The following is a 15,024-nucleotide window of genomic DNA, read 5'->3' as shown; positions in this document are numbered from 1 at the left end:
GACAACCATAATCTTTTTTACGGCCAGTGTATTATGTAGAATTAAGTATCAGTTTTTTTTCTGTGACATATGCTTTTATATTGGGTTGATGTATTTTGTTTATATTTGACATCCATATTTTTTATGGGCATCTTTTCTCATGGAAGAGTAGATCACTTTGCTCAAGAATATTAAGAAGTCAACAACGAACACGACAATACACAAACTCCTAATGCACTTCGACACCAAGGGGTTTTGTCTTCAGAGGAGAAGATATTTAACCACTTACCACGCTGACCGAGGATCCCACTTGGATTGAATACGAAATCTTATCTCTCGTTAGTCAGCGGAAAAAAGTGCGCCTGTTCACTTCAAAAGTCGTGGTCAAAATGAAGCTGGGAGCCTGCGTGTAAGACTAATGCAGCGTCCTAATTGGATGCTTGCGAAATGGAGCAACCCGATTGGTCTATTAAAATTTCTGAGAATTCCCGCTCGTAATGAATCTAGTCCATGGCGCTGCGAAGGGTGGTGTTGACTTATTGTCGTTTACTAATATATTTTTGAAGGCTCGAAGATAAGTGAAATCTAAATCAGCTGTGGACTTTACTTAGTAAAAAACTATCGCTTCCTGAAATTTAAATCTATGGTACCCTTTCCAATAGTGCGCGTTGATGGTCGATTTTTCACATTCCTGGTTCTTAACACAGTGAGCGTGCTCATTTAATTTTGCTTTTATGGGACTCCTTGTCTGTCCTACATAACCAAGAGGGCAATCACCACATGGAATGTAATAAATGCCCCATGCTCCCACTTGAAAAAATTGAAAGAAGTGGTAAAAAAAAGTGTCTCCCTTCCCGAGAATGCAAAAAAAGAGTGTAATTCCATCAAATGTCATTTTGTCACGTACCCAAAGTGCACAAAACAACATTATCTCTTCGTCCCGTAGTCTCTAACATTGGTACAGCTTCAAACAAAATCGATAAATACCTCTTTCCGATTCTCTCCCCACTCACTAAATGAAATAATAATACAGTTAGAAATTCGTAAAGCTTCGCTGAAATAATACGTACCGTTGAACCTAAGGATATTAACATAGTATCTTTTGACATAGTTTCAATGTTTACTAACATTGCCATAACCGGTAGTATTAGTGGTCTAGAAAGACGACTTAAAACACAATTTTTCACAGACTGAAGTAGAAGAAATATGAAATCTCATATTCACATGTGTCTCACAAACAGCTTTCAGTTTCGATGACAAGTTTTACACCCAGACAGACGGTCTAGCAATGGGAAATACCCTCTTCCCGATTTTGTGGGACATATATATGAACGAGTTTGAGAGTAAACTATTGAATGCCGTGCCCTTCTCATTTTATCGGAGACATGTGGATGATACTTTTGTGCTTTGGGAGGGTTCCACACATGACTGACTTAGAGAAATTCTCACTCGTTATGAATGACATAGACCCTCACGTTCAGTTTACAGCCGAATATGAAACAAACAACTAACTTTCTTGGACGTATTAGTAACTAAACAGAAATCACATTTCCAAACCTCTGTCTATCGTAAGCCTTTCTCGGTCTCACCACCACCTCATTTTAGATCTTGTCATCCCATGAAACAGAAACTCTCGGCGTTTCGTACTTATGTAGCGCGAGCATTTACCATGTGTTCAGATCGAAACACATTAGACCGTGAACTTGAAACCATCAGAGCAATTGCGAAAGACAGGGGTTCAATACTAAGATCGTTGACGAAATGAGCAGAAAATTCATAAAACCAACGAGAGAAACTACTTTAGAAAATATTTCAAAGAAAGTGTAGTTGTATCTTACTATCCAATAGTTTCGCTCAAGATCAAACCGATTCTCTAAAAGTTTAACCTAACAACCATAGATGTGCCTACTAAAAACTTAGGTTTCAAGCACCCTAAAGATGGTATACCACAGAATAAACAATGGGGCATTTATTACATTCCATGTGCCCTCTTGCTTATGCAGACAAGGAGACCCATAAAAGCCCACCAAATTTAAAAGCAACAAAAAATTATTAAAATGAAAACACTTGGTTACTCATTGCCTCTTGCACTTGGCGATATCTATATATATGGATTTATTTTCCACTGTTTTTACACTCTTTTTATCTCCTTTTTTCTTTTCTTCCTTTTTTTTTTCTCTTTCTTTTCTGTACTGCATCTGATCTTGTGTTGTTTTTTTGCTTGAATGACGTCACTTTAGGGTTGCAGAATTTTTAAATTCATTCTTGGCCTCTATTGGCGTTCAAAATATTGATATTTAGAAATTGACCCATAGTAATTTCGCCGGCTTTTTTTATATTTCTGTGCACATTTAAATCAGTAGAATCAGCGGTAATTTTTTAAAAACTTTTCGATGACGTCACCTTGGGACCCTTTTCTAATGATCAGAATCTTGGTGATAAAAGGCAAATAAAATAGACGTTATAAAAGAAGTTTAGGTTCAGTACCTCTATGAAAATCCGAACAAGTCACTGTTTACGGATACATTAATTAACATTAATCAATGATTATTAACATTAATCTATGGTAATTAACGTTAATATGGTAATTTACATTAATCTATGGTAATTAACATTAATCTATGGTAATTTACATTAATCTATGGTAATTTACATTAATCTATGGTAATTTACATTAATCCATCTAAGCCAGTGGTTCCCAACCGTGGGTGCGGGAAAACATTTTTGGGGGTGAGAGATGGAAAAAGAAATTACAACGTGTTGATTGATTATTCAAAAAATTCAAATGATGATAAAAATTGAATTTTTGAATTCCTAAAAAATATGAATCACACCAATATTTCGACACCTCATCTTCTGACTTCTACTCGCAAAAATGTGTCATACGAATTTTGCGTCGTAAAAGTTTCTTTTTCGATTAGCGATCGAACTTGTTTTAGATTTCGGTTGAGAAAAAATACTATTATATTTACCATTACATATTTAAACTATTTCGTGGTTTGTTTACATCGGTACATCGTGTCATGTATTAGCATGTTGTGCTTAGATTTGATGCTGTTGTGAACACACGTGACTCAGGAACAACGTCAAAAAATTCAGTGAATTGTCAAAAAAGAAACATTAATATATAGTTGTTGCGGTCGGAATGAATAAGTGAAGAACTATTCAATGTGAATCTTTTTTGTCCAAATCTAATACAAATGTTAAAAAATAGCAAGTTTTTTTTAGTTTCGTTGAATTAATTAAAAAAAAATGAAGCCAAAATTAAATATTAGCTTTAGACGAAAAGCCATTAAAAAATAAGTAAAATAATTCATAGAAATTGATTATCGGATAATTAATGTAATCAATTACGAAAAAAACCCCTGAAAGGGGGTGCGGGAAGGAAAAAAGTTTGGGAACCACTGATCTAAGCACTGGTGTAACGTAGGAGTGTGGTCAGTGAAGATCATAATTTAATGTGAAGATGACCACAATATAAGTAACAATAATAAAACAGAAATGCAGAGGATAATGCAAACACAAAATGAAATGTCCTTTGGAACATCAAAAAGTTTTGCAGATGAAAAAAACAAACGTTCCATACGATACTACTATACATTTATTCACTTTTGAAACGTGAAAATTTTTATAAATGAGTGGTTCATTCATTCTCTGGTTTCATTCTCAAAAAGTAAAAATAAATATTTTTCAAATAAATTAAATGTGGTTATGTATTTGTTGAGAGAGAAATTCTAGTCACCATTTTTTTCCTCCAAATTTACAGTACAAAATTTCAGTTTCGTTGCTGTGTAATCTAAATTAACAACTGAGTATTAAATACGTATGTGTCTTTTTTTCCAATACACGAGAAACGTTAAACTTATATTATTCTAGTTTCGGTTTTTCAAAAACTTAAAAATTTGAAAAAAATTACTCTCAAAGCATTTGTTCTTGTTTAAAAAGCATTTTTGAAAAAATTGAAAATATATGTAACTTAAATTCCAGTAAAAATTCTGTCACGTGGGAAACTTCTTTGAATATAATTTTTTTACTCAGAAAAATCACCAACGAAAAAGGCAAGCTTTACTTGTATTGCCTTTGTAACACTTGCATTTGCCTTTTTCGTTAGTATTTTTCTGAGTATGGTTAGGCAAAGTTTACCTACTCTTCCATATAATTTTTTGTAGCTCTTTCACTACTGTATCAGTATATTATATTTCATATTTTAATATGTATATCAATTTTAGCTTCTGAAATCTGTGCACGGGGTTTTGTTGAATTGAAAGAGTTTCTATTTTTGAAAGCAAAATGTTTTGTGTAAAATCTAATTTGTTTCATGATTTATGGCGATCCCAATCAACATTGACTTCGATGGTTGATAATTCTTTGGTTGAATAAAAGACATTGGATCAGTGAGTCTCGTGGGATTTTTTCCATTTTTGTTCATCATCATTTCTAAATGGATTTTGTTTAGTGAAAAAAAAAGAAATATTTTATAGACGCTGGTTCAGTTATACATTTCTTTCAAGTAGAAAAACAAATATGCAACTGCTGTATAGTCTTAATGGCGTATTCGAAAAAAAATCGGCACTTGTTCTACTAATGTCTTGGGTATCATATTTTAGGATGGAAACATACACCTTATGTAAAAATAGTTAAAATATAGAGAAGAAAAAATTCTTAAGTTTCTTTAATTTAATTTAATTATTATGTAGAAGTAATTCTCATTATTATTCTGATTCATTTGCAAGGCATCAAATGGTCTACCAATAAATAAATAAAATGCCGGATTTTATTGCTTTCACATGAATTAGATCTTGTTGTCCACGAAGGCTGGTGTTTGATATTCCTATTCGAACTCAAACATATAGAATGCTCTGAAACAGAAGAGACGTAGCGGGACATTTTGATAGTATATTAATATGATAATATTGATGAAGACGTCTACTGCACCCGGGGAAATTGAAACTTTTTCAAAAAACACAATATTCTTCATACTTTTACTGAGCTGATTCAAGTTTTGAATGTAAGAATGAATTTGACTGTTTCGAAGAATACATCAGCTACCATTATAATCATATTTATTAAGCTGTGTTCTTTCTTGTATGAGATTTCTAATTTACTTGAAAAACATTCCCGCGAAACATGATTTTACTTCAAAAAAATTGGGCACACAACACTTCTCTAATAGTAGTATGGTGAAGACATCAATATGTTTTCATTCCGTACAAAAGTAAGAACGACTCTTTAATCGACTAGCTTTCTGTGACCGTAAACATTGATTCAGATTTAAATAGGATTCTATGTCGCATTATGTTAAAATATGTTAGATTCTAACACATAGACATACATATAAGCATTCTATAACCATGTGGGGTTAAATTTTTTTATGACAAAATTTCAGTTACTTTTAGGAGTACAAACATTGCAGATATTTATTGTTGAATTTGGTGTTGAGGAATGTGTTGTTCATCATCATAGGTTGGTTATACTCGATGCAGTGTATTTAGGTAATTCATACCAAAGAAACCAGGCCCTGAAATAATTTTTAAAATATTAGGTACTTAGACATTAGAAAATGCTCTTACCGTTTGTCTGGTGGTATCTACTATCATAGAGAGATTAGTTGAAAGAATGTAATGACGGTTACAAAGCACTTTTATAGGGAGCCGTATACACTGGGTTTTTATCGCTCTAAGCTTTCAATTCAGAGCGTAACTTTTACGTTTTTAGTATCCACTGAAAAAATAGAGTCCTTAAATATTTTTTCTCTGCGTTGTCTTCCTCGAGATCCTTTTGTTTTCCTTTTTATATTACTTTGTCCACCAAATCAGCTCGAAAAAGATGAATTCGCATTTTATGATCTTTTATCCACTAACGATTGGACAGAATTTCGAAATGGTACGTTGACAGGCGTGGTTAGAACATCGAGAGTGATTAGGTTATTTTATTTCATTAGTTATTGAAAAATTCTCATCTTATGAAAACAAATCGGTCATGCTGAGTATTGTTATAAGCTACAAAACACTTATGTTTATAGACAGTAAAATTGGATCGACTGCGCAGCTCGTTAAAATTCTTTTTGAAAATGAATATAAATAATATTAAGGACTAGCATAATAGCCGGCGCTGCTTGGGGTTTCTTAAATTACTGGGAAGATTGAAAAAGTGACAAACCATTATAAAGGAATGAACTATTGCATATAACACTGGCAGCATTAAAGAAGTGAAAAACCATTGTAAAGACATGCATTAGTATGCATGCAAAGGTATGCGGGTAACGCGCACTTTTTTTTTAAAATCAGTTTAAAGAAACGAATGAATCGCTTTAGGCAGTTTAATTCATCATTTAAACCCGATGAGAATAATTACCACAGATTTCGTTGATAAAGCAAAATGCATTGGTTAAGGCTGCTATATTATTCGATGATTTTATTTTACTGATGTTTATTAACTACCGTGTTTCTTGGCCTATCCCCTGCGGCACTTATGTTTTAAAAACGTAATTTTGGTGGATTTTCGCGTGTACTTTGTTTTTTGCTTATAAAGAAAAAAACAAAACACTATTTCTGAGATATTGACTATAACCATAATCATTTAACATTAAAATTTGAATTAATTAAATTTTTCTCATTTATTCAAAATTGGCTCCTAGTATATAGCAATAACTTTTTAACGAATGCTTATTTTTAGAATGCAAGTACATATTATTAAAATTTAAATTAAATTATTTCCTGGACAAAATGAGGCAGACACATTGATGCGAAACTTACATTAAGCTCACAAATAGATTGTGATGTTTTTTGCTCACTGCAGCACTTATTCCGAGAAATACAGTAGGCCTAGTATTTGAGTGAAAGCAGTTTTTAACGCTTTACACAGTGTGCCAATTTTCAATTATGCGCATTTTTGTCTTTTTTTTGCGTAGTTATCGGTGGTATATTCTTAACGGAGAATGTTATATCGAATTTTATCAGGAAAACCATTCAGGTTGTAGTGTAGAAATTCATCCATTTTCTAAGACTTCGACAACTAATGACATTTGTATTGGAGAATTATATCTACTACTTAACCCTCAAGTGCGTGGTTTTGCATTTATGTTAAGCATTTTTTAAACTCGTATTGCTGATATTGCACGTATAATTTTATAATTTTGCGCGTATTTTAAAATAAGAGAGGAACAAGAAATGTTACATAACACTTATACATTTATGTACTTTAATATTACAACAAAATTATTATAAATTTTTCTTTTAACCTCAAATGGATAGAAAAAAAAACATAAAATAAAAACTTGAGCATTATTTAAGGGTGAAAGCAATTTCTTCAATCCTAACTTAATCTTTAGAAAGGTGCACACAGAATTCAGTTCAGCTTTGTCCAACAACTTCTTTTCAGCTGGCTTATGATAATATATTCTGCATACTGAAATCACTTTTATTTAGTTTATAGAAATTTGAAACATCTCAGGTGTGTATTTTCCAACTCACCTCTAATTCACTCAAGATAATTGCATTTAAGTTCGTCGTCAGTTTTTGATCGAAGCGTATTGATGCTCAAACAACAATTAAACAGTGATGAAATATGTGTTGCAAGTGAGATTCTTGGAAATCGTACCTATAAAAATAAAATTTACTTAAAATTATATAACTTTATTTTCACATTAGTTCATTCATCTATAAAGAATGATTGACTATGATCATACGATATAGCAACATTTAACATTCCATTACCAAATTTAATGTTCTATCTAACTGCTGTTCAGATTAAGAATCCACTACTTTATTTCTATCTGTGTCAAAAATGACGCCACCATCTTTATTCTTTCGGAATCTATTGATTTTTGGATGAGTACAAGATTTATAATTCTGAAAAGAAAAAGAAGAATAACCAATATTGCAATGATTGTTTGCACAGTAATCTCTTGAATCTGACAAAGCGGGGGGGGGGGAGAGAAAGAATATATGAATCAACCAGAGAAAAAAGTGAAAAAAATTATTCAAGTTACAAAAATTTTGTTGCTATAAAATTAGAAAATGATTAAAGGAAAACATGAAACATTTAATAAGACGATAATTTAATCAAAAAATGTACTTTACCTGTATTTTTTTGCATTGTGCATGTCTTATAATATAAGGTTTTGATTTCTCACAGTCTTCATCCATTCAAGTTCTGAACTCACTCTTATGACGGCGTCTACAAGATTTAAGTTCTCTTAGGAATTTTCTTCATACGAATCAAAGGTGTAGAGAGTGATGCACGAAGTAAGAATTAAAATTTAGTCGCGAACTAAAATCATCATTTCATGAACAAATGTTATTCTTATCAATCAATATATATGTGTATGTAGCATGTTGAAAATTCTGGATTCTTTCAATATCAGCCCCAAACTTCAGTTCTATGTGTAAAAGCGCATCTAAATAGGTAGTATGGATAACGAATATGAGGCATACTGTTCTACAACAATTTTTTTATGCTGTCTAATCAGCTAATAAAATATAATGAACTCATTGTTTAAAACCCGTGCCGATGGTCTGGATCAGCATTTCTCAACCTATGGTCCGCAGGCAGATTTGATAATTCGATTCTAACTGAATGAAATATTATTCAATATTGTTGTAATATCCATATGGGTTCAAATAAAAATTGTGCCTTCGTACTTAGATTCACTATACTTCATCACGGAAAAAGCGGTTAAATTGTGGTTCTGAATACGGGATATCACTAATTGTTGCCAAAAGATGGAATTTACAACAAATTTGCTAATTCAAAAACGGGTGAAGAGAAGAGAAATGAAGAGCTGCTACAAATCATAGTAAACAAAAATGTATTTGATGAAAAAACATTCAAATGATAAGATAACCATACTTCATGCAGAAAAATAAGAAGTACCAAGATCTTAAATACGGTAAAATACGGGACGTTTCTAATTTTCATCAAGAACGTTGCCATAAATCAGCGAAATCCCTAATTGTAGTTAAAATCACTGAAGAATTGAGGGAAAAACGTTGAAACTGGAAAATATGTAAGACGAATATTTGCATTTATAGCCATAATTATCATAACAAGTTATGAAACGTTGTTTATTCACGATTTTAGTGAACATTACAAATTCAAATAGGCATCGTTGAAAAAACTGGATAAATGTATAAAACGATTCGGAACAAATAAAAATACAGGATTGTCCCGTAATACGGGACACAAGTGGTCCGTAAAATTGTTTCAGACATTTTACTGGTTCTTTGGTTCAGAAAGGTTTACAAACGCCAGTCTAGATCAAGGGTACTCAAACTTTATTATATTTGCAGCACACTTTGCGAATTTCATATACGAAATGTTCCCCAAATATGTTGCAGTACCCATGAGATTAACATGCTCACACTTAACAGTAGCAGCACACTATTTGTGAATCACTTAGATAATCACTGTTTTTGTCTCAAGTAAAACCATACCATATATTTTGAAGCAGAGGGAAGTACAATATTTCACTCAGCTGCCACGTCATTAAACACAGCGGAAAACGTTTATAGATACTGGGGCTTATAAATGAAGAACACCTTTTCATTCATTTAACCTGTTTATTAATAAAATAAAGAGAATTCAAAACACGCGTGCTCATATACACCTATACAAATAAATGAAATATTGCTTCATTATACAAGGATGACGTCACTCTCCGCTACCATACGAAGGTTTTTTAACAACTGGCTGTTGCGAAGATATATTTTGGAAAGAGAGAAAATTCAACTGCCCCTGCGGGGAATCGAACCCACGTCCTTTCACTTTCCGGGTGACTACAGAGGCACCGAATCTCTCAATCTTTCCTTGGAGCTCGTGTACACTGAAAGGGACCGTACATGGACGGCCGGACCAGACTCACTATCTAGTGCCTCTGTAGTCTAGTGGTCTAGGGCGTTCACCAGGATAGTGAAAGGACGTGGGTTCGATTCCCCGCAGGGGCAGTTGAATTTTCTCTCTTTCCAAAATATATCTTCGCAACAGCCAGTTGTTAAAAAACCTTCGTATGGTAGCGGAGAGTGACGTCATCCTTGTATAAGTCGCCATCTGGTGGCAGCGTCAGCAGTTGTGAGCTTCGCCTGAGTCTGGTCCGGCCGTCCATGTACGATCCCTTTCAGTGTACACGAGCTCCAAGGAAAGATTGAGCGATTCAGTGCCTCTGTAGTCTAGGGAGTTCACTCGGAAAGTGAAAGGACGTGGGTTCGATTCCCCGCAGGGGCAGTTGAATTTTCTCTCTTTCCAAAATACATCTTCGCAACAGCCAGTTGTTAAAAAACCTTCGTATTGCTTCATTAACTAAATTTATAAGATTCAGAAATCTCAAAAAGTTATAATTATTTTTAATTTTTTAAAATAACTTTTATAAGCATGGAATTGTGAACTCAAATGTTTTCTTCTTGAACAACGTCGAGAAAGCCTCAATAGATCTCATTTGAAATTAGAATAGAACTAAAGCGAAGTGTTACATTGCGTACTTTTAAACATAATTAGAATATTGATTAATTCCTGGCTAAAAGGATTATGAGCTTCAATACCGTGGGAAGAAAATTGATGTTATTAGAAAGTGATCTAGTAGTAGGGTTAGGATGAATTATGACTCTTATCTGTCGGGTTTTAAAATGAATGAAAATTAATTAACGTGAGCGCATATAATTTCTGTGGTTTCTGCCTGGGAAAAGATATAGTAAACGAAATAAAACGGTGATATAAATACAGCGTAAACAGTATGCTTATTTCTTTTCAGCGAAGTGAAAGCATGATGATTATTTAGAAACTGTGAAGAGAAAACTTACACCACGAGTTTCTAAATTCTTAATTTCATACATCAAAGCTATATGCAATTAAAGTGTCATACATTTGAAAAAGTTAGAATTCATACACATTTTATTAATTTTCAATTAAACATTAAGTTGCGCTGTATTGATTATTTTTTTCAGTAATTTAGTAGTTCTATCAATGGTTAGAAAATTTGTTTAAATTTTATTGCTATTTTTCTATAATTTTTCCATTAATAAACGAAACGATTTTAGAATGTTCGGTACATAAAATTGTTATTTTGCAAATTAAGTGTTGACTCTTTAATTAAAAAAGAGACTTGTTATCTCTAATAGTCATTAAATTTTCTAAGAAGATAATTACCGATATATATAGGAAAGCTTTGGGCCAAGAAGATTTTCCTGGATTACATCTCTAACAAAGTCTGTTTGAATAGTTTCTATTTGCTTTGCTGTTTTGGTTTCTTTAGTGACCACATAACTAGTTGAATGAGTTATCCCTAAGTTTAATGAGAACCTTTCCGTGATGGAATTTATTAAGCTTTTTCGGAAACTACATTCAGTAGATCCACTGATCTATCCCGAAAGCCTTTTTGGATCCTTATCATGAAAATTGAAAAGTTTTATTGAAGAAACATATCTCTATCCAGAAGTACTGATTTTTTATTTTCTAACTGTTGAAGAGTGTCGATTGGACTTTGTTCCAGAATTTAGAGCAGCACATACAATAAATACCTTACAAAATACAGTGCATAACAAACTTTCATTTTTTTGTATAACAAGTGATACATGAGTTACTGGTCTGCGGAAGTTCACAACTTCTTATCACTATTGGGATACTAAGCTTCACCTAGCACAACTTTATAGCATCTAGAATATCTATTTTAAGAGATTATACAATGCTGTTATCACGTAACTTACGATCATACAATCTTTGTAGCCATTGTGATCATTCCTTCTTATATTTGTTTTCAACAGATATAATGTCTTCTTTTATCATCGAAACAGAATGTACCAGTTGTGCATATACAAGTCTGAGATTTCGGAAATTCCTTTATATGTAAAAGGGTTGAATTTTTCGGTTCTTTTGTTTTTATTATCTTCCCCTAGTCAGAAAAGCATGCTCTAAGTGTCCTTAAGATTAAAAGATCGTAAAAAAGGAACCATCACGATAACATTGCACTACGCAGAAGATTTTCCCCAAGGTGACCACGGGGACACCCCTTAGATAAAAATATGTGTTAACAATTGTTCTAAATTTCAGTAAAAATGAGGTTACTATTATTGTACTCAAAAATTTACCCATATGACGAATTATATAATCTGTAAACCATATTGTCCCCACTTATACTGTTTATATACGTACATGTAACGATAAAAGCAATAAATCCGGTGTGTGTGATTTTGCAATTTCGCATAAATAATCACGTTTGTACTTGTAAGTATGGTAAAATCAGAAAACTAATCGAGTTCACCGGACATTGTTCATAATCATCAGTCTAGGATGTCGAAAATTCCATAGATTGTAACGTTGAATAATTTTTCGTTGTTACATTTTTCGTAACTTGTGTATTTTCATTTAAATTAATTTTTATATAGAAAACTACGCGTAATGAAAAACTGGTTAGTGATTAAATAAAAATAATTTTGATAAATACTGTAATATAAAATTTATCATAATTTTCATGCATATAGTATGAAAAATAAACAACACTGTAGAGTAATATTAATTTTTATATTTCTTCACATATACTTAGATTTTGGCCAATACGCTTTCTCACGCAAATTCTGCATAAAAAGACAAACTTTTTAACTTCTGAAGCAATAAAAAAATAAAATAAAAAGAATAAATAATAATAATGAACAGAAATAAATAAATAGATAGAAACAAAAAAAAATAGTTAAAAAACAAACAAATAAATAAATTAAAAAAAAAGTAAATGAGTAAAAAAATTAAATAAATGAATAAAATATAAATACAGTCAAACCTCGTTAATGAGTCACTCTTGGGAGAGCAAAAATATGACCTAGTAAGTGGAGTGACTCGTTAAACGGAGTAAGCCTTAGCTGTGCCAATTCCTGCCTGAGTACAATTGGGACTTCCAAAAAGTGACCCGGTAAGGGGAGTGACGTGTTAACCGGGTGACGCACCAACGAGGTTTGACTGTACACACAACATATGTACATAACGATATTGTTATAACTTGTGCAATTCGACTGCGCGCGTGCGCACGCATGAACACACACACATTTTTTATAAGTTTACAATGTGAAGGAAATGTAATTATTTTTCATTCGTATTAATCGCATAACTATAGTCCTCCGACCATTAGATGAATTTTCGCTGCGTCATGTCATGTCACGTCACGTCGGATAATTTTATTCAATTTTTTTTTGTAAAACGATTGCACATCGAGAAAAGTTCATCAGTGACTGAACTTTTACGATTGGCATGTCCTTCTAGGATAAAATAGAATCGTTTGACGTGACATGACGTGCCGTAGCCAAATCTCATCTCGTGGTAGGAGGACTATACTTCCCATGTGAAAGATCGTAACAATAGGAAATGATGAATTTTCACTCTAAATATAAAAAACTACTGAAGTTATTTGAGAAAGAAATTACTAAATTTGAATATAAAAAAAAATGTGAAACAAAAAGGAAAGCAAACCATTAATATGAAGTGAAAAATCTTATACGTAACGGTGCACATACTTATTTTTAAGCGCAATTTCAAAGTTTTACATATTTATGAAAATTTAATCCCAAGATTAAAATGATAAATTTTATTTATTCAAACTAAAAAGTGCATCGGCGTAATATGTTAATTTTTTATTCAAATAAAGAAGATGCATGTCACTGCTTGTATAAAAAAATAAATATCTAATCATTTTTTTGCTCATAGTTCAAAAATGAGATTATATATAAACTAGTTTTTTTAGCTTATCGGACTTGTTATTAACTAATGAATCTAGAGAAAAATTGTGTGGACTTCAATTTTAATAATTTACCACCTTCATTATATGAAAATATTATAAAGTCAACAAGGGGTGATGGGGTGATTTTCAGTGTTGATAAACATGCTGTATGACGGAATATCACGTGATCAACCGACCTTGGAAAAAAAATATTTATTTTGTTGTTTGCAGCAGCATAAGCTTTTGTTAACAGGTATAGAGGGACGCTTTTGTAAAAATTGAACTTTTTTTTGTTGTCCGGAAAAAATTGAAATGTTACGAATGCTCTACGGTTACAAAAAAAATGAGCGTTTTATTTTCTTTTTGGGATATTCTGCGTGTGTGCTTGAAATGTTTAATTTTTGTTCGTGAGTTTGTTTTAAAATATTTAATTTTTGTTTTATTTGTAAAATTTTGTTCATAAAAATGATTACTCTTCGAGGTTTTTTGCATATTCGCAAGGAAGTTCATTATTCATTAAGCTTTTTAACGACAGTTCAATTCTTTTTTTTTTATGGTTTGCTAATCCTAAGTAATTACATCGTCGCTCAGCGAGGTTGTAACGACTTACGAAAACATCTCATTTTATTTTTAACTTATTATGTTACAATAAATTATTTATATATAATTACGAACTTATCCACATAAAAATAAAATAAAAATAAATTGACATATGAGTATAGTGTAACATTATAGAAAGTATTTGAATTAAATGTAGATTAAATTTTTGTCCACGTGCCGGGGACATCGTGGAGGCCCCGGTGCGATGCCATTTTATTTGACCTGAACCGATAATGGTGCACGTGCTAATACAATGCAGCTATAAGAAATGATTATTTTTCCCGGGACTTTTCCCATATTTTATCGAATACCCATTGAATCAATTCTATCTGCTGTTGAGTGTAGTTTTATAGTAGAAATGCCTTTTGCACTTACTTTGAAAGAGAAACGCGTCTGGTTCGAACTCGTCTATTCAACTACAATTACATTTGCTGCACATGTAGTATAGCGGTAAAGATCCCCAGCTATATTTAAGTGTTAGGTGTTTATACAGAACGCTCAAAACAAATATTTGACAAGAATTAAAACTCCAAGAATTATGTCATGTAAAACACGTGGAAGTAAAACGCACATCACGCTGTATGATTCTCACAATTATGTAGCAGAAATAAAGTTCTTTCTCACCATCTTTTTAATAAAAAAAAGCAATAACATACTTGAGAAGTTTCTTCTTGTTAGACATTAAAAATGCCGACTTTTCAGAATGAGCTCTTGGTATTCATCGCTCGCATGAGTTACTATATTTGTATACA

The 15,024-nt window shown here is 32.2% G+C and overlaps 1 protein-coding gene across 5 annotated transcripts in view; it reads right to left on the bottom strand.

Moving 5' to 3' along the window:
* Positions 1 to 14,719, bottom strand: part of LOC149080649 (sodium/hydrogen exchanger 9B2-like) — a 38,054-nt gene extending 23,335 nt beyond the window's left edge. The window contains exons 1-4 of one of the 5 annotated variants that reach the window (XM_089239820.1): positions 14,648 to 14,700; positions 8,061 to 8,157; positions 7,695 to 7,829; positions 7,452 to 7,578 (exon numbers count right to left, since the gene is read on the bottom strand). Coding sequence is in view for 1 of the 5 variants with exons in the window: in XM_089239818.1 (XP_089095944.1) it covers positions 5,550 to 5,576 (27 nt within the window). In the remaining 4 variants the exon portion in view is untranslated. Of the gene's footprint in view, positions 1 to 5,549; positions 5,745 to 7,451; positions 7,579 to 7,694; positions 7,830 to 8,060; positions 8,158 to 12,742; positions 12,891 to 14,647 lie in introns of those variants that run through there. The other 4 variants (XM_089239821.1, XM_089239819.1, XM_089239822.1 and 1 more) reach the window with 4 other exon arrangements.
* Between the last annotated feature and the right edge of the window lie 305 nt (positions 14,720 to 15,024).

Source organism: Pholcus phalangioides, unplaced genomic scaffold, assembly GCF_987345545.1.
Source record: "Pholcus phalangioides strain wild (caught in Gottingen) unplaced genomic scaffold, Ppha-v1.0 ptg000011l_1, whole genome shotgun sequence".
Classification (NCBI taxonomy): Eukaryota; Metazoa; Arthropoda; class Arachnida; order Araneae; family Pholcidae; genus Pholcus; species Pholcus phalangioides.
This window is presented reverse-complemented; position numbering and strand designations above follow the sequence as displayed.